The sequence below is a fragment of the Gopherus evgoodei genome, chromosome 1 (assembly GCF_007399415.2).
Source record: "Gopherus evgoodei ecotype Sinaloan lineage chromosome 1, rGopEvg1_v1.p, whole genome shotgun sequence".
Classification (NCBI taxonomy): domain Eukaryota; kingdom Metazoa; phylum Chordata; order Testudines; family Testudinidae; genus Gopherus; species Gopherus evgoodei.
The window spans coordinates 299,376,004-299,400,708 of record NC_044322.1 but is presented as its reverse complement, the minus strand read 5'-3'; the positions used below and the strand labels follow the sequence as shown (position 1 = coordinate 299,400,708).

The following is a 24,705-nucleotide window of genomic DNA, read 5'->3' as shown; positions in this document are numbered from 1 at the left end:
AATCAGCTGGCATGGGCCATCTGCTGGTTTTTAACTGCAGTGTAGACATACCCTCAGAGGCTATATATTTACTCCCTCACAAGAGAAGTAGTTGGTTGATAGGCCTAATTCCTCTTTGTCCCTTGCTTAGGCGTAGCTTCAGCCAAGGATTCCTGTATCCTGCCCACACAGGGTGTAAAGTATCTTCTTTTCTCTCATCCTCTCAAACAGAGCAAAGGAGAGGATAATTCTCTTAGGCTGTTAAATGCTCCGTTTCATCTGGTAGGTGACAATTGCATTCTGAGACAACTCGGCACATATGCTTAATGCTTATAGTGAAGTTTCACTATATGTCTGACAGTTGACTACGTTGATATAATTTGGAACACTTCTTTGTGTTTTATTTTATATTGTCTAGAATTGTGCTAATACAGTAGATTATAGGCTCTTGCCTAAGGAGTTTACAATCTAAAGAATAGTAATACTCCATTTCATTGTAATCAGATTTTCGCTATAACTGAATTCCACTTTAAAGTCTTCCATGCATAGTATTTTAAATGTTGTTGATCAGTACAGTAAATGAGAAATATTTTATTATCTAAACACAGCTTAATTTCAGTAGCTGCCGTTGAGTTTTTCACAGTCTGGACTCTCATATATGCTTGAAAATATCATGTAAAGTTACGAGACTATTTTTTGTTTGATAAATGCTATATGTGGATTTCATATTAACAAAGAGAACCACTCTCCTTTCATATACGGGAAGCCGCAAAATGACATTAATTGTAATGGGGGATGAGTTACTGCTAGTACAACAACATTAGTACAGAGTTATTCAGTTTCTATGGAGTTCCAGCCAATAAAGCTGAAATTTACTGAACTACATATTGCTTGCACTCTGAGTATAAAAATCATGATTTCAATAAGAGTAGTGGGAATTTGTGCAACTAAGTTGGTTTTGAGATCAGCAGCAATAAATACTTTTGATTAGCGAAACTGCAGGTGTGGTTTAGGAGCATGTATACAAATACTTTAGCGGAGTCAAAATATTTTATTATTTAAGAGTTTGGTTGTGCATGATTCAGGGAATTTGGTAAGTTGACTGCCTAATGGGATCAGTGAACAACCCCTCCACTCCCTTATTTCATTGTACATCTGGCCAAATGGCATATTTTCTGCTTTACTCTGAAGGATCACTAGTGCAGAAGGCATGGGACCTGACTAAAGAATTGCTCCCATCCAGCCAAGGCTCACCATTCCATTATTCAGATAATTCCCATACCTGTGGTGCACTAACCACATTGTTGCTTAGGGGAAACTCTCAGCATTTTTGATGATGCAACTTCCTACCACTTCACATTTTATGCCAAAGATGTAGAATGATTGAAAATTCACACGTTGATATCAGGAGTCATGCTCCATTGTTAGTAGTGTCATTTTATTTTCTAGACTCTTTTTTTCAGATTCTTTTTTGATATTTCAAGGAGTTAGAGTTGTTTTAAACATGCATATTACATGCAGAGAGACAACAGGTTGAGATTGTGACTAACATCCCATCCTTTTAAATTCTTGGACAACTTTGACCGAGCCAATCTTTTTGCACAGTAGACTTATCCACAATAGGTGGAAGAAGGTGCATTTTCACACATTAGTTGATTATCTGAACCCTGGCTGTGTGGAGGGAAGTCTATTAGCTAGCTGAGTGTACACAAGCACTGTATATATTGTTTGGCTTAGAGAATACTGAGATACCATATAAAATACAGATTTTTACAAAGCTTTGCTTCAGTTCCTGTTTTAGTTAAGTGTGTAATTGTTTTAATGTATCTAATTTAATAGCAGAACATTTTGATGTTGATAAAAGCCCAAGGGGGCTTCATTGTTGGATGTTCAGTTACCTCCTTTTCTTAATGTTATTAATACAAAAACTACATTAATAAAATAATACTGTTTAGATTGGGTAGTAAAGCACTCAAAAGTTAGGAATTTACAGTTGGTTGGTTGCCTGTGCAACCTTAGTCTGCCCCCTTATGAATCTACCCTGTGCATTGACTGAGGTAGGGTTCCTGGGGAAAATAGTGTGTGATCCTGCCATTAAGACTATATAATTAGAGCCCTACCAAATATACAGCTCATTTTGGTCAATGTCATGATCCTGGGATTTAAAAAATCATAAATTTCATGATTTCAGATGTTTTAAATGTGAAATTTAATGGTGTTGTACCTGTAGGGGTCCTGACCCAACTCTGAAGGCAGGAGTGCAGAAGAGTGGCATGATATGGTATTGACACCTTTTCTTCTGTGTAGCTGCTGGCGGGGCCCTGCCTTCAGAGCTGGGCGCCTAGCCAGCAGCTCTCACTCTCCAGCCACCTAGTTCTGAAGGCAGCGCAGAAGTAAGGGTGGTAATGCTGCAACCCCCCTACAATAACCTTACAACCCTCTTTTGTGGCAGGACCCCCAGTTTGAGAAACCTTGGTCTCTCCTGTGAAATCTGTATAGTATCAGGTAAAAGTACACAAAAGATCACATTTCACGCAGGAGACCAGATTTCACGGTCCATGACTCATTTTTCATGGCTGTGAATTTGGTAGCGCCTTATGTATAATAATGCATATGGGGCCAAATTAAGATTAAAAGGGCAACTGTAAATCTGGCATTTCCTAACTAATGCTTTAGTTTGAAACCCAAATACATACCAAAAAATTAAGTGTGTTAATTTCCTAGGTTTTTTTTAAAGGACAAAAGTAAAAGTAGGTCTGTGTGTGTGTTTGTGTGTAACTCTGACAGTCTCCCTATTGTGCATCTGTCACAGAGTCCCTGGGCGATGCTTTGGAACTTTTCCTCACAAAGCCAATCAGGACTTTGGGGAGCCTCCTCTCCCTTGGAGCAGACTGTCTTCAGGACAAGAAGCTCACACGGCTTCACCTTCATGGGTCTGACCTTGGAGCATTCAGCATCCTTTGTCCTTCTATGAGCTTCCCACAGCGAGTCCACCCAGGCGGGGTCCTGGGGAAGTCAGAGGGTCCTGCACACACCCGTACTTCGCAGTCAGACGTGACTCTTAGCCAGCCAGTAAAACAGAGGTTTAGTAGATGATAGGAGCATGGTCTAATACAGAGCTAATAGGTACAGAAAGCAGGACCCCTCAACCAGGTCCATTCTGGGGCCCAGCCAGCCAGACAACCCCGTCTGCCCTCACTTCCCATTCCCAGCCAGCTGCCAACTGAAAACCCCTTCCAGCCCCTCCTTTCTGGCCTTTCCCAGGCCAGGAGGTCACCTGATCTCTTTGTTCACCTTTAGCCATCCCCTTGCAGGGGGAAGGGCCCAGGCCATTTGTTGCCAGGAGACAGAGTGTCAGCCACTTATGCACACTGGAGACTTAAGAAATGGATAGGAAACTGAGGCACCCACACAGTATTCAGAAGAAACATTAAGAACAGTGCCACTTTGTCACAGCATCCTGAGCAGAATTTGAAGCCTGAGCCTTTGGCAGAGACTTTCACTACTTGAGCTATAAATGCAACTACAGTAGCTGGCAGAAGGAAGATTTTTATCCCAGAGTGTGGAGGAATGAGACACTGAAGCCAATGTTCTGGGTCTGGGTGTGTCTGTTCTAGTTTGTCCCCCCATGCCACCCCCGAGTGCACTTGGGGCGGTGGGAGGGATTGGCATGGGAAGCCAAACCCAGCTCTCTCAAATGAACTCTATCCTGCCCCTTGCCTCACTGACTCTGGCAGCTCCCGGGTACTACCAGCAATGTGTGGTGATGGTGCTGCTGTTCGGGCAGTTCCCTGAGCTGGACTTTTTAGAACGTTCAGCGGTTTTGAGGCTACCAACATTTTCCAGAGGTTGAAGGAAAGCAAGGGAGAGGAAATAGCAACTAAATTTTTTTTGACAGTTTTGCTAAATCTGAATGGAATTTTATGGGACAAAGAAAAAAGGCATTTTTACAACCTGAGAGGTTTCTCCAGGTGAATATCAAAGACTGATTGCAAGCATGTATGTGTTAATGCTTCTCAAAGAAAAGAGTGCAAAAATCCTTTAGAATGGAAAGTGTTAAACAACCTAAATATAAGGGTTCCCACCAGCTCCTCCAGTAAGTGTGGCTTTGTAATCTTTTATTTTGTCATAACTATTTTGGAGTTCCTTGAACCAGAAATCAAAATGACCTCTACAGAATATCAGAAATATCTGAGAATGTTGCACTTAAGTTCACATTTCTAACCAAGCTTTTTTCATTGTATAGAAATGTCTACATGAGCAGGTATAATTTTTTTTATCATTATTGCACTGAAATGCTTCACTGGTTTTCTGAAACTTTGCTGAAAGCAAAAAAAAATCTTTATATGCAGAAGTACACGGATCTAAAAAGTCTCCTCGTATTCCACAACATAATGTATGCTTTTGCGTCTCTGTTAATATAAAATTAATGTCATGCTTTTGCTTTCGGGTTTTAAGGGACCTTGAAATATCCTAGTAATCCAGTAAGAGGGATGACAGTATTTCCTTATTTATTTAGCTGTTTATCAAAACTTATTTTTAGTTGTAGAATATGCCCATGAAATGTTTAGACCATTCTGTAGTACAGAAGTACCTGCATAACAGCATAAAAATATGCAGCAACACAAACTGCACGTTTTTAAAAGTGACCATTACTATACAAATTGCCTTATCCCTCTTCTTTCTTTAGAAAGCTACTGTGTATAGAGTGTAATTATTTTTCTTATTATTTAGGTGACAAACAGCATGTTTGGTGCTTCAAGAAAGAAGTTTGTAGAGGGGGTCGACAGTGACTACCACGATGAAAACATGTACTACAGCCAGTCTTCAATGTTCCCACATCGGTCGGAAAAAGATGTAAGCTGAGCAAACAATATTTTTGCCCTTTAATAATGGAGTAATCTCATAACAAGGTATATGAAGTCGAAATAAGGAAAGAATGTCCTGTACTCCAGGAATTTCTTTTAGCTGTAGCCTATGTAAGTTAGTTGGTGTGTGGACCACACAGGTAGTTCAAATGAACTGCTTCATTGCCCTACTCATAGTTTCTCAGCTAGAGATAAAGGTAGTTTAGTTCCCAGAGAAGTCCTAGATAGATGGCCTGGATCTACTTTTCAAATTCAGCTATTTGAGAAAGATTAGGAGCATGTCCAACCCTGGCCATTGCACAAGAACATGCCTTTCTTTTTTTGTCCCCAAGGTTGTGTTTCTGGCCCATTGTTGAAGCATTGCTTATTCTCTAAATAAAAGCTACTCCTTCTTTTACAGGTGATTAAGATTCGAAAAACGTTCTTCAAATCTACTGGAAAAAAATGAACTATATTATTCCTCCTCCAAGAATCACTCTGAGGCAGGGAGATTCTTATAGTTCAGACGCATGTAGAAGGACAAAATTCTTCTAGAAAACTCAAAATTGAGGACTTAGCTCACACTCTCCACCCCCAGTGTAGACGAGACCTAAGTAAATTGACTCTGCGTACGCTTATTATTGCTCCGGTGGAGTACCGGAGTAGATGAGAGAGGGCTTGGTGGTCGATTTTATCACTTCTTCACTAGACATGATAAATCAACCCCTGCTGGATCGATCACTCCGGAGATAAGTGTTGACATGACTTTAGTGTGATTATGCACAGCATAAGGGCCTATAGTAGTTTGTTAGAACACCTTTCCCATGATTGCCTTCTGTTCCAGCAAGGCATATCCTTTTGAGAAGGTAACATTAGGAGATGGAATACTTAGCCCTTTACTCCTTTAAGGAATTGTTTGACTTGACACTTTTGCAGCACTATCACTATATATTTCCTTTCAACAGCCACGCCCTTTAGAATTTTTTTTCAAGTGGCAAACGGAGAGCCTTTTTCTTCATTACATTTTAGTAACAGAAGGGTTCTAGACCCTCTTCCAGATGCATACTCTAGATGCAAAACTATATTTTCTGCCTCTAGCTAGCTGTTTATATAGTGCCTGTCATAGTGTTCTTCTGGCTTGCCATTTAAGATAGCTTCAATGCTAAGACTTTACCAAGGTGAAAGCAGCAAAACTAAGGGGAGGGCACCTGAAGTCTTGTCTTATAATTGGATGACTTAATGCAAGTGGTTGGGCAACAAACAGCACCACAAGTAGTTCAAGAGATTGTAAGAGTATTTGAGAGCCTTGGTTTAGGTCTTGTCTACACTACAGAGTTTTGTCAACGGAAGTTATACCAACGATCAAAAACTGATATAATTATGTCGCTTGTGCAGGCTCACACAATGCTCCTTCTGTTGGCAGAGAGCATCCACAATTGGTGCTCTAGCATTGATAATGAGAGCAGTGCACTGTGGTTAGCTATCCCACTGTGCTACTTGCCACCTTCTGCTGCTAGGAGTTGTGGGAAGGTGAAGTGGATTGCAGTGCATCATGGATGTTGACTCAGCCTCGAGTTATGAAGTTTTTTCCATCTCATCATCCCATGAGCTTCTGACTGCGTTTTGTGGCATTTTTCAATGGCCGCTGTTTACTGTGTGCCCTCCATCTCAGTCTGAAAGCATGGATCTTGCACTGTTCTCTACTGTTGTGGTCACTGTTAGGAACAGATCATGGCTGGTCATGCAATATATCATGAGCATCCAATCTGAACAGGAGTCAGAGGTGCCTGACCTGTTGCGTACCATGGAAAGAAGCAATGCCAGATTACTTTTGGCATTCACCGAGCAGCTGCACATTGTGCACCATTGCTTTTAGGCTCAGGAAATAAGCACTGAGTGGTGGGATTGCATCGTTATGCAAGTCTGGGATGATGAGCAGTGGCTGCAGAACTTTCAGATGCGGAAAGCCACCTTCCTGAAACTGTGTGCAGAGCTTGCCCTCTCAGTGGAGAAGTGTGTGGTGATTGCTTTATGGAAGCTGTCAACTTCAGACTGCTGCTGGTCAGTCGCGAATCAGTTTGGAGTCGGGAAGTCTACCGTTGGGACTATATTAACAAAAAGTGTGCAGGGCCATTAATCGCATCCTGCTATGAAAGGACTGTGACTCTTGACAATGTGTGTGAAATAGTGGATGGCTTTGTGGCAATGGATTTCATAACTGCGGTGGGGCAATAAATGGCAGGCATATCCCCATTTTGGCCCCGGACCATCTTGCGACTGAGGATATTAATAGAAAGGGGTAATTCTCTATGGTATTGCGGGTGTTTGTGGATTACCGTGGGTGTTTCACTGACATCAACACAGGGTGGTCCAGGAAGGTGCTTGACGCACGCATCTTCAGGAACACTGGGGTGTACAGAAAACTGCAAGCAGGGACTTTTTTTTTTTCTAGACCAGAAGATTCCAGCGGGGGATGTTGAAATGCCCACAGTGATCCTGAGAGACCCAGCGTACCACTTACTCCCATGGCTCATGAAGCCTTACATGGGATACCTGGACAGCAGCAAGGAGCGCTTCAACAATAGGCTGAGCAGGTGCAGAATGACAGTAGAACATGCCTTTGAAAGATTAAAAAACATGCTGGCCCTGCCTTTATGACAGATTAGACTTAAATGAGGAAAATATTCCCATGTCCATAGCAACCTACTGCGTGCGCCATAATATTTGTGAGGCTAAGGGTGAAAAGTTTCTTCTCGAGCGGAGTGTGGAGGTTGATCGCCTTGCAGCTGATTTTGAGCAGCTAGATATCAGGGCTGTTAGAGAGGTACAAGGGGACGCTATTCAAATCATGGAGGCTTTGAGGCACCATTTTGACAATGAGCAACAGTAATGTGTCTTTCTGTACAGCACTCTGCCATGCTTTTGTAACTTGCCACCTTGCATGAAAATTTTGATGATTCCTGACCTGATGATTCCTGTAGTCAGCAAATGATCAAATTGCCATTGTATTAATTCCAGCAGCAACCACCATGTGTAGGAGACAAATAAAGATTGGTTATCTTTCAGAGAGTGTTTTTATTAAATACCAATCAACAGCACATACAAAAGGCTTGGTGGGAAAGGCGATAACAATGAAAGGCAGTGGAGGCTCTTATAGCTGTTTGTAAGTCCAGCTATCATTTTGGAAGCTTTCCGAAGGGGTGGCATGAACAGGGTACCGAGACATTCTAGGAAGTTGCAAGGAATGTGTGGGAGGTGTTTGGGGAGGGCTTGAAAAGCAGTTCTGTATTGGCTTGGGGTGGGTGGGGGGAGCATGCATGTATTCTGCCTGCAGCATGATTAGGGACTTCAACATCTCCGTTTACTCCTCCATCACTTTTATCATCTGCTCCTGCCCCATTAAAATTCACTCCTGGCTCTCCTTTCTGTCCTGCCTGTCTGATTTGTAATTTGTCTGATTTGTAATTTTCTTTTAAAGTCTCTCTTCACACCCTGTGTTCTTGTTTTTTGGCCTCTGAGGGTTGGAGCACCTCTCAAAACATGTCCTCCTTGTCCTTCCTTGGTCTCTTCCTTATCTGCTGGTGTGTAGAGGGAGTTCCCCTGAAGGCCACATTTGCAGAAGCACAAGAAACAATACACGGAAGCATGATTGTTAGTGCACACCCAGCATCGAATCATTGTAGTAAAATGCACATCTTTTAAAATATTTAAATGAATCAGTTTCTCTTTGTGCCTTAGCAAGCACATAGCTCGTCGAATGCCCTAAACATGGTGAGTTCAGCCTGGGGGGAGGAAAAAGAGTGCTCAAGATGGGGCAAACGGTCTAGGTGTGTGGTTTTTTGTTTTTTGTTTTTTGTTTTTTTTAAAGGGGATCACTGCAGGCAACTAGGAACAATATTGTAAATTTTGCCACCATTTTCTGCAGGCGGGGGCCATTGAAGCTGATATTTCACTCCTGATGGTAAGCAAGGATGCAAGAGTGCATCTCCTCCATGCGTGTGGCCTCAGACCGTGTCCTTAAGCTGCCTGCCTGTGTGCTGCTTTGGTCCCTGCACAAATGATTGTTGATTGGCATGGGAAGGTTTCCTACAACAGGAGAAGGAACAAAGCACCTCTGCCAAGGAAGCTTTGGCAGAGGATTGGCAAGTACCTGCAGGAAAGTTTTTTTTCTAGAGATCTCTGCAGGAATCCTGTGAAATCTTGGTGTGCATTAACACATTGTTCTGCCGCACTGCTTAGCTGCACAGGGGAGAATGTGAAGCACTGGCAAACACAGCTAGTCATGTACATTTATATCCCTTCACTCACTTCAAGAATATGCAATGCAAAGGACAACTCTACCTCTTATAACTGAGCAGCATCAACTCAACTTATCTGAGCTCTCCTCTCCTGCATCATGCATGCCAGAGACAGACTGCTGGGACTGGCAAGATCGCTCCAGAGTGAAAAAAAGTGATCCTGACTTGCCGTGCCACTGGACGATCCTGCCATGTGCTCCACATTGTCCTCCAACTCGACCTCCTTGTCCATGACTTCATCCTTGGAGTTGAGTCCACTGACTCCAGCCCTGCCGAAGTATCCACAGGGCTCGTGGCGGTGGCGGTGGGGTCTCCACTGAGGATGGCATCCATCTCTTTATAAAAATGGCAGGTCTTTGGTGCAGCATCAGGTCAACAGTTTGACTCCCTTGCTTTCTGGTACACCTGCCTCAGCTATTCTATCTGTGCATGGCACTGCAGCATGTCCCGTTCATAGCCTTTATCCAACATGCCAGAAGAAATCTGACCATAGGTATTGAAGTTCCTATGGCTGGAGTGGAGATGAAACTGCACAGCCTCTTCTCCCCACAATGCCAGCAGATCCAGCAACTCAGGTGTGCTCCAGCCGGGAGAGCGTTTGCTGTATGGAGCTGCCCTGGTCAGCTGGGAAGATGTGATGTGAGCTGTCCACTTCGAGCAAACAGGAAGTGGAATTTCAAAAATTCCCAGGCTATTAAAAGGGGAAGGGTGGATGTCTGTGTACCTTGGTTCAGGGCAGCAGCGTTTGAACTGCTGACCAGAGCAATCAGGCATTTGTTGGACACCTCCTGGAGCTATTTATTAGAACATAACCAAATGAGGTGTCTACACTCACACTTTGTCAATATAACTTTGCTGCAAAAAGCTCTACGCCTTTTGTCAAGATGGTTTTATTTTGTCGGCGAAGCAGGAGAGTTTGTTGGTGTAAGAAGCATTGCAGTGTGTACACCTCCTCCTGTTGACAAAGCTCTGTAGTGTAGACAAGGCCTTAGTTGAAGAAAAAGGATATACCAGAGTCGACCTAGATTCTCACTAGGAAATTCAGCTCTAGATAACCAGAGTTTGAAATCTTCTGTTGTGGAAGAATTCCACATGTAGTTCAGTGACTCACCTGCCCACCCAGAACCTGGACAGTCTTAATTCACTGGGTCTGCTGACTTCATGTATAATGCAGGGTGTCAAGGTATTTTTCCCACTTTGAACTTTAGCGTCCTGAAAGTGGGGACCTGCATGTACCCTTCTAAGCTTAATTCCTAGCTTAGATCTGATAGCACCGCCACCAGCCAAAAATATAGTGTTTTGGCACACTTCCTGTTCCCCCAAAATCTTCCCTGGGGAACCCAAGACCCAACCCCCTTGGGTCTTAAAGAGAAATAAACCATTCCCCCTCCTTTCCCCCTCCCAGACTTACCCCTCCCTGGGTTACCCTGAGAGATTACACTGTTCCAAACTCCTTGGATCTTAAAACAAAGAGGAATTAACCTCCCCCCCCCCTTTCCCCCCACCAGTCCCTGGTGAGTTCAGACCCAATCCCCTTGGGTCTTAAACAAGGAAAAAAATCAATCAGGTTCTTAAAAAGAGAGCTTTTAATTAAAGAAAGAAAAAGTAAAAATTATCTCTGTAAAATCAAGATGGAAAATGTTTACAGGGTATTCAGCTCATATATACTAGAGGGACTTCCTCCCCCTTAGCCTGAGATTAAAAGTTACAGCAAACAGAGGTAAAACTCCTTCCATCAAAATACACATTCACAAGTTAAGAAAACAAACATAAGACTAATCCACCTTTTCTAGCTAGTACTTACTATTTTGAACATGAGAGACTGTTTCAGAAAGATTGGAGAAAGACCTGGTTGCACGTCTGGCCCCTCTTAGCCCCAAGAGTGAACAACGAACAAAACAAACAGCACAAACAAAGACTTCCCTCCACCAAGATTTGAAAGTGTCTTGTCCCCCCATTGGTCCTCTGGTCAGGTGTCAGCCGGGTTTACTGAGCTTCTTAACCCTTTACAGATAAGAGACATTAACCCTTAACTATCTGTTTATGACACAGGGGTTTCTTAGATCAGACTCCACCCTAGTCATCTAATCCTTTTCTTCTTCCATATTGGGTGCTCATTGCTTGGAGTCAGTAGATCTTCACTCATTTCACCTGTCACGGGCTATGGGTAAAACACCCATAAATGCTATTGCTATGGATTGCACTGGACAAGAGTCAACATGTGACTCAAGGTAGCGGGTTATCTTTGGCAAAGGAATTGAATATGCATTTTATAGAGCTTCAAGCATCTTGATCTTCTTTTGACAACTCAGAATTCCACTTGAAACAAAAATGATTCTAATTTGAATTAACAATGTGACTGCTTGCATCCAAACGGGTGATAATTCTGAATCAATTATTGTGTGAGCTTTGGTCAGAAAAGTATCTTATTCTTCTGAGCCCTATTCTCTTCTGAGGAGAAAAAATACACTGGCTGATGTTCTAATTGCATGTTGGCTCACAGAAGAGAGTGGATCGAGTTGTCACCTCTAACCCTCAGTGCTTTGCTACTGTAGCTCTCTGCCTGCGACACCTACAAAATCAAGGCAAGCTCGGGGTTACAGGGTAAACAGTGACACAACTTTTCACCGGTCTGGGTTGCATCCCATAATATAGCCATGCAACCACAAATAATTTCACTTCTCACAGACACATCTATTTCTGTCAGTTTGCATCTGTAATGACAAAAGAGAGACCTTCATGTTTTGTAAAACAGGTTTTGCAGTACATGCCTTCTCCCTGATTTGGTGTTCATTTTTTTCCCCAGTCCTTTGACTGACAAAAAAGGCTGCAGAACAAAGATGATCGGTGACATCAGCATAATCTTTGGATTAGTTCACTAGTTTTGTCTTGCCTGGAAAATCTGAATTGTTCTATAGTTTCCAGACTTCATCTTCTCAAGGCTTGATGTTTTGTTCTGACATCAAATTAATTTTTTCAAAAGGTGACTCGTGAGAAAGTGACTCATATTTTAACAGAAGCTTTTCTTGCATGGGGATCGGAGCTGCATTACAGAAGCGGGGGAGGCACATCTGGCATACAACATCCGATAAGGAAAACTTCCTTGGTGATGTGATAGTATGAGTCTCAGAGCTTTGAAAATGTTCCCTACAACACACTTTTAAGTTGTTAAAAGCTGGCTTAAAGCAATTTCGAAGTGTAAATACCTTTTGATTGGAAGCTTTTGCTTGTAATATCTTGAGAGGCCAAATGGAGTTTGAAGTTTGTCATCACACCACCTGCTCATGTAGAGTTGCTGTCATTTAAAGATATGAGTTCAACCCATCCATTTTGGATTGCTGTTTTTTGAATGTTGAAAGAAGTATGCAACAGAAGTCTACTTTTTCTTCTTTTACTGAATTTTAATAGCCTTCATATGCATTTGCTTTTATTTTTGAGTTTTGCCATTCTGCTTTGAGATTAAAAGCAGGGCTTTGGAGCCGAGCCCGGAGCTGGAGCACGGAGCAGCTCCAGATCAGTGAAGCTGCAGGTTTTTGCCTGGAGCTCTGGAGCAGAGCTGGAACACAGCTCCAAAGCCCTGATTAAAAGATGGTGTTTGGCTGGGAACAGGATGGTTTGGGGGTTGCTTTTTTTTTTTTTTTTTTAACTATTGGTATTGCAGGGGCACTTACAGAACTCATTCAGGTTTGGGGCTCCATATTTGTAATAATGACTATCACTTATAGATGTTTATGCTTTCAAAGCTCTATTATAAATATTAATCATTTTAGTAATTTTTAGTTCCTTATCTTCCATTTGTTAACGTTTTTATTTTGTGGCTATGTGCAGTACTCTAACATGTTGTTTTGACATTTTAGAGTTTTATCCGTTACAAATATTAAGTCTCAGTTGGTTGCAGATAAAGTCCTACTGGCTTTTGTGTAGTATATTTTCAGGAGACAGGTTTTTTCAGGCTGCTGAATATTGTGTCTAGCCTTAGAGTTTGACATCTCTGCCTTCTGCTGCTTTTGCCACTTGCTGGGGTAATGAATAAAACGACAGTATTTTGTTTCCCTGAGAAAATTTAGCTTAAATACCTTTAGTTAATATTTGAGAGGCTTTTAGCTCAAAATTTGACAGATTCACGATTTAACTTGAGAGGTAACATTTAGGGTTGTGTGTCAAAAGCATGCCCATGGGATCCTCTGACATTACAAGGGAACTAGGTACAGTGAGGTTAGAACTGGGTATTTTAGTAGCATTAATTTAGATGATAAATAATTATTTCTTAATGGAGGACTAGCTTTGATCCATTTGAATAAAGTGGAAAGTTCATCTCTGGCAAAAATCAGGTTAGCATGATAGGTTTAATGTTAACAGGAGATATGTATTTTCATAAAACTTACAAATATATTTTAAAATATAATTGTCAAACTTATTTCCTCTGCTTACCTTACGAAACTCGGAGCTTAAGTGCCATTTCCCTGCAATAGCTGATGATATTGCTAATGCAGAAAGCAGTAAGGATGGGAGCCTGCTGTCCTATCTGAGAGATGAGAGAGACTCTCTTCATTCACCTCATTATAGGTGAAAAAGCTTTTATTGACATTTTAAGAGATGAATAAAAGGTGCATTGCTATCATTTGACAACAGTCTGAGGAAGTTTCTTGCTGGACATAAGAACAGCCATACTGGGTCAGACCAGTGGTACACCTAGCTCAGGGGTTCTCAAACTGGGGATTGTGACCCCTCCATGGGTTGCGAGGTTATTACTTGGAGAATCATGAGGTGTCAGCCTCCATCCCAAAACCCAGTTTGCCTCCAGCATTTATAATGGTGTTAATATATTAAATATTTTTAATGTATAAGGGGGGATCACACTCAGAGGTTTGCTGTGTGAAAGGGGTCACAGGTACAAAAGTTTGAGAATTACTGACCTTGCCCAGTATCCTGTCTTCTGACAATTGCCAATGCCTGATGCTTCTGAGGGTATTATTAGAACAGGCAATCAAGTAAACATCTCCTGTCGTGCATTCCCAGCATTTGGCAAACAGAGGCTAGGGACACTCAGAGCATGATATTGCATCCCTGTCCATCCTGACTAAGAGCCATTGATGGACCTATCTGTCAGGAACTTACCTAGTTCTTTTTTAAATCCTGTTCTGTTTTGGCCTTTACAGCATACCCTGGTAAGGAGTTCCACAGGTTGACTGTGTGTTGTGTGAAGAAGTACTTCTCTTTGTTTGTTTTTAAACTTACTGCCTGTTAATTTCATTTGGCAGCCCCTAGTTTCTTGTATTATGTGAAGGAGTGAATAACATTTCCTTATTCACTTTCTCTACACCAGTCAAGATTTTATAGACCTCTATCAGACCCCACACCCCCCTCAATCATCTCTGAAAAGTCCCAGTCATTTTGATCTCTCTTCATATGGAAGCTGTTCCATACCCATAATCATTTTTGTTGTCCTCTCTGTACCTTTTCCAATCCCAATATATATTTTTTGAGATTGGACGACCAGATCTGCATGTAATATTGAAGATATGGGCATACCGTGAGTTTCTATAGAGGCATTATGATACTTTTCTGTCATCTTATCTATCCCTTTCCTAATGGTTCCTAACATTACCTTTTTGACCACTGCTGAACACTGAGTTCTCAGAGAACTATCCACGACTCCAAGATCTCTTTCAGTGATAACAGCTACTTTAGACGCCATCATTTTTGTATGCATAGTTGGAATTACGTTTTCCAGTGTGCATTACTTTGCTTTATCAAGAGTGAATTTCATCAGCTGTATTGTTGCCCAATCACCCAGTTTTGTGAGATTCCTTTGTAACTCTCCGCAGTCTGCTTTGGACTTAACTATCTTGACCAAATATAAGCATCCATTGTATAATGTTAAAAAAACATGTTGCAACATTGATAAACATACTATAAATTGTTACAGACAGTTGCGACCACTTAAAAAATGGTTTTCATAATAAATATAAACTGCATGATGGGAGAGTCAAGTGTTTGGAATGTATACGGTTTTACCTATATTTATTACCTATAAGATATCTAATTTGGGCATGTAAACTTATATCAGTATTACTTGGCTAGAAAGGAAAACAGGTATTCATGTTTTGTACTTTATATTGTCCTTCAGTTTGCAGAGAGGGAGGAAGTAAAATGCATCTCTGAGTCACATTTTAAGAAATTACAGGTAACTTTTTTTTTTCTCCAAACTGGAATGAATGTAGTAAAAGAAATAGAGAGAGAAAAATCAATTTCTCATGGTAGAATTTTAACTATCAGCAAACTACTGATTAAGAATTTTTGTTTAACATGGGCTGTAAATAGGCTTGGAAGGATTAGATTTTTATCAGTAAAGGTCTTTCACTGTAAACACATAAACCAATGAAAATTTTTTTCCATCCGTTAGAATAGAAATATACAGATAGGCAAATTAAGAAAAATGCTGCCTGAGAACTTCAGAGTTTGATTTAAGGATATTTACTTTGTATATTTTGACACGTGGTGTTGACAGTTTGTGTTTCAATGTTTTTAAAACTTTAACTTTTTAAATTTCAAATGTCTACTGTTATTAAATAATTGTCTAACTCCCCCACCCCATGATTTCCCACAATTGTGAAAATTTAAATGCATAAAAATAGAAGAAAAAAGCTTAACCCATAATTCTGCACAACTGTGAACATGTACTCAATAAAAATGTAAAAAAAGGTTAATAGAAACATCAGTTTATCTGTTGAAATCGTAAAGATAAAAATTGAATTCTGCCAAGCCTAGTTACAAGAGAGTTAAGTCAGTATGTAAGTCTTTCAATATATCACAAAATTGTTTCTATTGTTTACTACAAAGCTATGTCTAACACACCTATTTTTAAACCAACAGTATAAGAGAACTGGTGAATGCAAATAAGTATTCAAGTTTCAAATGGTTCTTTGGACCAAACTCCGTTGCATGCATGCAGTCATGCTCCTCTTCTGTGCTGCTGTATTAGAAATGGCTCATTGAGTGTACAGTGAATGTATTGCATTGTGTTAGTAATGTATTTATTAGTTAGTGTTCATTCTTTCACCTTCAGTATTCATCTATTAATGAAGTGCAGCCAGTCTCTTAATCTGATTAAAATGTCTGTTTTATCAATTTAGCCTTAATCACTCATGGCATCTTCCATAATACCAAATTGCAACTTTCCCAGTAATCTCTTGTCTGATTAATAACTCATATTATATACCTTAGTATTGTATATATGAGTTTTAAAGAGATGCTAAACTTTTAAAAAGCAAACAAAGGTGTTAATGATATCATTTACACCTTAAATTAAAACTGAAAGAATTATAAAAATCAGTTTATTTTTCACTATTTAGGCAGTTTATTTCTTACATTTTCCTCAAGTTAAACAATAAAGTCGATAGTAATTTTCACTTCAAAATTTCAGTGCTTATAAATATTTTGAATATTGCAAATATTTCACTGTAAATGTTTATTTTAAACTCTTCATTGGAATTTTAATAACTTAGAGAAATGGTTTTATTGGTCTTACATTTTGTAAATGCTTGTTAGAAAATCTATTTTGGGGGAAATTTTGCAGTGGTCTGTTTTAAATTGCATTTAAGATAAAAGGGGAATTATTAAGAATTGAAAGCTAAACCAGAAGAATATGATAGATCTAGTTTATTTGTGTTAATTATTTATTTGCTTAACTTCTAATTTTGTTAAATGGTAAACCTAATGCTGTCTCCCTTTAAAACTGTGATTCATTTACTTTTGTCATTCAAATGGTACCTGTTGTGCTGTATAAGTAACAGAAACAAAGTAACAACAGATACAGCATGATTGTCCTGTGTTGATGACTAAGAAGATAATTATCAACCTTTCTCATATGTTTAGCTATGCACTGGTCTGGATATTATTTGTGGATTTAAATTAGGTCTTTCTACCAGATTTTTCCTCCTACTTCCTTTTGAGTTTCGGTTCACTGTACTGGACTGATGCAGCACTTCATTGACCACAGCCTACACTGGGCAAATCTACATTACAGTGCTACATCTGGTGAAGATGCGCTATGTGTCTCCTGCCAACATAGTGCCAGTGTGGACTACACAAAACTTTTGTCGCTTGGGGGTGTGAAATCCACACCCCCAGCAATGCAAGTTAGATCGATCAACTTAACTGGTAGTATAGATCTGCCCATTCCTTCCATCTAGCAAAACAGCTTCAGCTTTGCTCAGGGAGCTTTAGAGCACAATTATTTCACAAACTTCTGAGGAACTCAAATGAATGTGCATGCAACTTTTTCAGGGCTGATGTTATTAAGCCTAGATAAATTGCATTGCAATAAACCAATCTGGAGGCAATAAAGGCATTTATAATAGAAACCAGATCAGTCACCTAGTCAGTTGTTTCTTGTTAGAATGTGTTTATTGCAGTTTCTTCCTATATCTAAGTCTAGAATCAGTGAGGAGTGTGATTGGATCTCACAACTGTTTTGGGGTGATAAAGAGTTCTGTGTGATAAGACTTGCATTGTGGCCACTTTAGGGGCTTGTCTACATCAGAAAGTTGCAGCGCTGGTGAGGTAGTTACAGCGCTGCAACTTTGAAGGTGTACACATCTGCAGGGCATCACCAGCGCTGCAACTCCCTGTTTGCAGCGCTGGCCGTACTCCCGTTTTGTCTCGGGTGTAGAGGATCCAGCGCTGGTCATCCAGCGCTGGTAATCCAATGTAGACACTTACCAGCGCTTTTCTTGACCTCCGTGGAAGGAGGAAGCCTCTGGTAATCAAGCTGGTCTCCTTCCCCGGCTTGCTCTCGCGTTCCCGGAACCCCGAGCAAGCAGGTCTCCTTCCCTGCGGTTTGCAGGGTGGTTCGGGGAACGCGAGAGCAAACCGCGGCGAAGCTGGTCTCCTTTCCCGGTTTGCTCTCTCGTTCCCCGAACCCCCGAGCAAGCAGGTCTCCTTCCCTGCGGTTTGCAGGGTGGTTCGGAGAACGCGAGAGCAAACCGCGGCGAAGCTGGTCTCCTTTCCTGGTTTGCTCTCTCGTTCCCGGAACCCCAAGCAAGCAGGTCTCCTTCCCTGCGGTTTGCAGGGTGGTTCGGGGAACGCGAGAGCAAACCGCGGCGAGGCTGGTCTCCTTTCCCGGTTTGCTCTCGCGTTCCCCGAACCCCCGAGCAAGCAGGTCTCCTTCCCTGCGGTTTGCAGGGTGGTTCGGAGAACGCGAGAGCAAACCGCGGCGAAGCTGGTCTCCTTTCCCGGTTTGCTCTCTCGTTCCCGGAACCCCGAGCAAGCAGGTCTCCTTCCCTGCGGTTTGCAGGGTGGTTCGGGGAACGCGAGAGCAAACCGCGGTGAAGCTGGTCTCCTTTCCCGGTTTGCTCTCGCGTTCCCGGAACCCCCCTTGAAGCCACCCAACAGCGCTGCAGTGTGGCCACATCTAACACCACTTGCAGCGCTGGTTGCTGTAAGTGTGGCCACTCTGCAGCGCTGGCCCTATACAGCTGTACTAATACAGCTGTAACAACCAGCGCTGCAAAATTTTAGATGTAGACATGGCCTAGATTTGCAATTCTTTACCCAAGCAATACGAGGTTGACTTTCTCACCTCAGTTGTTGCAGTCTTTGATCCTGTTGCCTTTTATTTTAAATTTTGCACACGATAAAATTAAAATATGTGAATTAGGTCACCTGTCTCTATTTTTGTCAATTGCTGTAGGAGAAAAGTTGCCTTGTATTTGATATTTTTCCTAGGAATTGGCTGTTTCATCAGGTCAATCACCCTCTTTTTCCAGTGACCCACAGTATGCAAACCAGTGAACATCTATGTATATGAGAGAAAATTAGGTTTATTTGTAATCGTTTATTTTCTCTGAATTATTCCAAGGCATTCTACAAAGCAATCCATGACCATAATCAGGTTGGCTATACTGTTGCCTGTTCTTTGCTGCTTATTTATAAATTTATTTATTTAAATTATTATTAAACATAGCACCTGGAACAATAGCTTCCTGATTGAGGGCTGAAGCTGTTACTGTAATACAGATGATAATCCTTCAGCCTAAGGTTAAATATTGCTGTAAAATACAAATGAGTTTAACAATAAAATCAAATACATTAGATAGCCAATGTACCCTTCATGATAAACTAATAAATGACATCTCATGTGCCTTTCCAGCTTACCTGAAATGTAGGTTAAAATACATTATTTTATTAAGTATTAAGCCTCTTGTATTTCCTAATAGTACATACTTAGGATGCCATATTAAACAATCTTTAATTGAATCAGACTGGTTTTAAAAAATTGCTATAATCGCCTGACCATCATATATAGTGGTTGTCATTAAATTTTAACATTTGCAAGTGGTTACCACCCAATTTTCCTTATATTTAAACCACACATTGCCATTAAAAAGCCAACATCCAAAAACTGGCCGCACAACAACAAAAGAAGAAAATGGTAATTAATGTAGGTACATAAACAGTTCAAAATTAAATCACAGTAGACAAGTAAAGAATTATTAGCTAGGACTGAGACTTGACGTCTACATTAGAAATACAGTGCTTGATTCTTTATTATGCTATGTCACTATTATGCCTGTTCAGTAGTGCAAAGGGCTTTAAATGAATTGGCTCTGATCACCAGTATGTTTCTCCAGTACTGTATATAAATACCTGAGTGGTGTAGAGAGATATTCCAGTCATTACCACATCCCCTAGCATAAGAAGTAGGGATGATGGAAAGGTGGTGTGGTGTGGTGTGGTCAGACCATCTCTGTGCTCCAGCTGCCCTTAGCTACTGCAACCAGTCCTTCATGGCCACAAGTAGTTAGAACTGTTTTAACTTATATATGGGGCCTAGGCAGGAAATGCGCTATGCCTAGGAGGCCAGAGTTTCAATTCTAGTAGGATCATTTGAGTTAATCCAGTGCTACTTGCAATGAACTTAAGTAATATCGTAGTCACTCCAGCAAGACATCTGATATCTTTTTGAGATTTTCTCCATACGTAAGAGGGGTAGCCATGTTAGTCTGTATCCACAAAAACAATGAGGAGTCCGGTGACACCTTAAAGACTAACAGATTTATTTGGGCATAAGTTTTCGTGAGTAAAGAAACCGCTTCTTCAGATGCATAGTGTGAAAATTACAGATACAGGCATAAATATATACTGGCACATGAAGAGAAGCGAGTTACCTTACAAGTGGAGAACCAGTGGTGACAAGGCCAATTCAGTCAGGGTGGATGTGGTCCACTCCCAATAATTGGTGAGTAGGTGTCAATACCAAGAAAGGGAAAATTGCTTTTGTAGTGAGCCTCCTACTTCCAGGCCCTATTCAAGCCCAAATTAATGGTGTTACAATTATAAATGAATTGTTGCTCTGCAGTTACCTTTGAAATCTGTTTTTGAAGTTTCTTAATTGAAGGATGGCTACATTTAAATCTGTTACTGAATGTCCAGTGAGATTGAAGTGTTCTCCTACTGGTTTTTGTATGTTTTTGTATGTGCCTACTTAGTGGTTCCCTTTTCTTAGTTGTAAATAGTTATTAGTTAGTTTGTAGTTAGTTGAGCTTACTTTGGGGGGGCTTTTCCCCCACCCTGGTTTCCCCAGGCACTGGGCATGCCTCTGTCGCAGGGGTTTAAGGTTGAGAGATGTGTGAAACCTATGCCCACAGGCGATTTGCACGCTGCTTGTCTCAAGTGCTTAGGAGAGGACCATCAGACAGATAAGTACCCAATTCGCAGGAGCTTTAGACCCAGGACAGAGAGCAGGACTATCGTTTGAAGCTCCTCCTAATGGAGTAGCCCTAGCCGGCACTGGAAATGGATGCGGGATGTCCTGGCACTGTGAAAGGACTCCTCCAAGGAGCATCGGCGCCGCTACCCTGTGGCATTGCTCACAGTCCCCGGGTGCTGCATAAGAAAAAGGTGGGCGGGTCGTTCCTCCGTCAAGAAGCCGTAAGGGGATTCCAGCAGAGTGCATCCTCCACGGGACACCCACGGTCTGCATCTCAAGACGCAGCATCATTGACTCTGGCCCCAACAGGAGGCCCGTCAACTCCAGTGCTAGTGGGCTACCTGACTCGGGAGGATCCGGAGGAAGAGTTTGACCTTCCCTCCACGTCAGATACATGCGAGGCACTGTGGGACTTCATTGCATGATGGCTCAGTCCCAGGCTCCGCAGGTGCAAGCTCTGGCACCACAAGCCCAGGCACTGTCAGCGTCACTGACAGTGGCACCAGCTGTAGTGTCTATCCTGGCGCCGCATATGGCAGCAACACCCTTTGTGGCACTGATGGCAGCACTACCCCTTGTTCATCATTGCAGCAAGCCCATGATGTTACAGCGCTGCTCACCATCACCCTGGTATCAGTCGCCGGCACTGTCAGGCTCCGCCCCCTGTGTTCAGGCACAGACTACTCATCCAGGTCAGATGCTGAGTCTTCTGTGTCTCATCGCAGCCAGTACCGCTTCCAGCACCACAGACCAGTGGACTCTTTGGCACTGGCAGTCGCCTGGCCACCCCAGTGGCAGGGCCCCAGTACAACAGCCCTTCTGTACTCCTCGGATCTATCATCAGGGTCAGGGCTCCAAGCCGGCATCAGTGGCATCCCACACCCTGTTTCCTTCCACCCTCCAACATCACTGACTCCTGAGGGCCCTGCATGAGACAGGGACTCTGAGCTATCACACTTGGGCACAGTGCCTGAACCAGCACCATCAGTGACACTGGAGTGGCCTCCAGTCACGGGAGGCTGCGAGATACCTGATGCAACCTCTAGAGAGCCAGAACGCAGGAAGACGCTGTCCCACAGGTCTCCTCCTCCTCACCAGATGAGGCGGTGGCAGGCGCAGCCACCACCCTTCCAGTGGTGGACACCAGGACCTTCTTAGGAGAGGTAACCTAAACGTCAGTCTCCAGGCAGAGGAGGTCACGAATTAGTTGAACCCGATGGTTGACATCCTTGCCCCGGAGGGTTCATCTAGGGTGGTTTGCCCCTGTAAGAATGATCCAGAACACAATTAAGGTACTCTGGCTGACTTTGATCTCGATACCACCCATGGCTGAAGGGGTGAAAAGATGCTATTTTGTGCCACAGAAAGGGTATGAACGCCTTTTCATCCACCCCCAACCGGGGACTCTGGTGATCGATGCCGTGAATCATAAGGAGCAGCAAGAGCAGCCAGGCCCTGCACCTAAGTCATGGAACGCTAAGAAGCTGGACCTTTTTGGCCGGGAGGCTCCAGCTTCAAGTGGCCAACCCGCAAGCAGTACTCAGCCGCTATGCTTTCAATTCTTGGAGCTCATTGGCAATCTTCCAGGAGTTCCTCCCAGCTAACTTATGCAAGGAGTTTTGCGTGCTTCTTGAGGAGGGCAGGGTGGTTTCGAGAACCTCCCTCCAGGCCTCATTAGATGCGGCGGCTCGGACTATGTCCACCACCATTACAGTGAGGCGCAGTGCGTGGCTGCAGGTATCGGGGATACCACCAGAGGTCCAGAATACAATTCAGGACCTCCCCTTTGACTGTGCATGCCTGTTTGCCCAAAATATGGACTCTCACCTGTACAGCCTTAAGGACTCACAGGCAACTTTGAAGTCTTTGGGGATCCACACCCCTGCACCCCAAAGAAAGCCTTCTAAGCCTCAGTCCCTGCCCTGTTTCTACTCTGAACCTCCCAGGCGAGACTAGGAGACAGGGCAGAAATAATAAGCAGTGCCTGCCACAGTCCTCCTCCAGGCTAAGAACTATTTACCCTAAGCCTCATGCTAGTAACAGAGAGAGCATGTTCCATTTCCTGGACATAAGGCATGCCCTAGCATTCTGCATTGAGCGTACAAAGCCATTTTGTGAGTCATCACAGCTCTTTATTGCAATTGCAGAAAGGATGAAGTGGCTCCTGATCTCATCCCAGTGCATTCCATCGTGCATCAGGCTCTGTATCAGACCTGGCTAAAATTCCAGCCTCTCTGCCTATGGCACACTTCACGAAAGCGTAGGTGTCATCTGCAGCATTCCTGGCGCAGGTCCCGAACCAGGACACATGCAAGGCAGCAACGTGGTCTTCCATCCACACCTTCATGTCACACTGCGCCATTACCCAACAGGCAAGGGACGATGCAGCCTTTGGCAAGGCAGTCCTGCACTCAGCAATTGGATGAACTCCGACCCCTCCCCCAGGGAAACTGCTTGGAAGTCACCTATTGGAATGCACATGAGCAATCACTTCAAGAAGAAAAATCGGTTATCTACCTCATAACTGTTCTTTGAGATGTGTTGCTCATGTTCATTCCAAATCCCACCCACTCCCTCTCTGTCGGAGTATTCTGGCAAGAAGGAACTGAGCAGGCGGTGCATCGGCAAGGACCTATATACCCCGCCATGAAGGTGCCACTCCAGGAGTCTCCACAGCCAACCTGATGGGTACCACTAGGGGAAAAACCTTCCAATGATTGTGCACACGGCGCGCGCACACCTATTGGAATGCACATGAGCAACACATCTCGAAGAACAACAGTTGCGAGATATAGATAACCTCCTGAGGTCCCTTCCAACCCTGATATTCTATTATTCTATGAGGTAGGTAACTCCTTTTTCTGCTTTTCATTCCTTGAGGCATTCATCCATTTAACTATGACCTGAGGATGTGTTCATTAAATTGAGAGAGAGCAGACCATAAGGACCTATGAACAACTTTTCTCAGCTTCCTGTAGACATGTTTGATTAAATTTGCCGTTGTGGGAAGAAATACAAACTCCTTATTTGCCTTTTAGGCCATAAATATCAAATATCCTACTTCAATGTATGTAATGTGCTCCCTCTAATTTTTTCACCTCAAGAAACATGTGTTGAGATAAACTTGTTCTTCAGATAGACGCATCTTAGGGATGCTTTGGGGCTCTCTCCTTACTGATGTTTTGAGAACCACGACATTTAGTCTTATCAACCCATCCATTTTCAATAACCAGAGTTCCATGAGGATTTTCCGTACTCTTATTAAGTTAGCAGTTTTTATGAAATAGAGCCCAAGTTCAGCAGCATACTTCATTCAGCATGTGTCAAAAATTAATTGACGTAACGGAGACTGTTCACATGTTTAAACTTAAGAGTGTGCTTAAGTACCTTGCTGAATCAGGGCCCTGATCTCCAGCTTAAAGCCTGTAGGTTAAGTTGACCTTTATTTCTAGAATTCAGGAAGAAATCCTTTTAAATATTACACATTATTTTCTTATTAAATCTTCTGTAACTTCTTTGCTAAACCAAGTTCAAGTGAAGTATGAAGCAAATCAGAAGCATAATTATGAATGAACGAGTCATTCTAAGAAGCCAGTGTATGTTAAATGCCAGGACTGAGCGGAATGTTTCAGTATTGATCTGAAAGATGAAAAGATGACAAAAAATAAGACAATGGGAATGTCAGATAGAAACATCTGTCATTTTAAGAAGTTCCTAATGGCATGGGAATCAATTATACCAGCATTACAGAGTAAACCAGAGACTAAACAAGAAGCACCTTCATAGCTTATAAGCATTTCTATCTACATAAGTGTACAGTAGCATGATAAAAAATACCAAAACTGTAGTATGCACTACCTTCTTGTGA

At 42.3% G+C, this 24,705-nt stretch overlaps 1 protein-coding gene across 6 annotated transcripts in view; it reads left to right on the top strand.

The window, feature by feature from the left end:
• Positions 1-24,705, top strand: part of CNOT2 (CCR4-NOT transcription complex subunit 2) — a 151,305-nt gene that overhangs the window by 86,274 nt on the left and 40,326 nt on the right. For 4 of the 6 annotated variants that reach the window (XM_030548748.1, XM_030548747.1, XM_030548744.1 and 1 more), the window contains 2 exons: positions 4,714-4,836; positions 15,255-15,311. In XM_030548748.1, the coding sequence (XP_030404608.1) occupies positions 4,726-4,836; positions 15,255-15,311 (168 nt within the window). In that variant the 5' untranslated portion in view covers positions 4,714-4,725. Of the gene's footprint in view, positions 1-4,713; positions 4,837-5,635; positions 5,693-15,254; positions 15,312-24,705 lie in introns of those variants that run through there. The other 2 variants (XM_030548746.1, XM_030548749.1) reach the window with 2 other exon arrangements.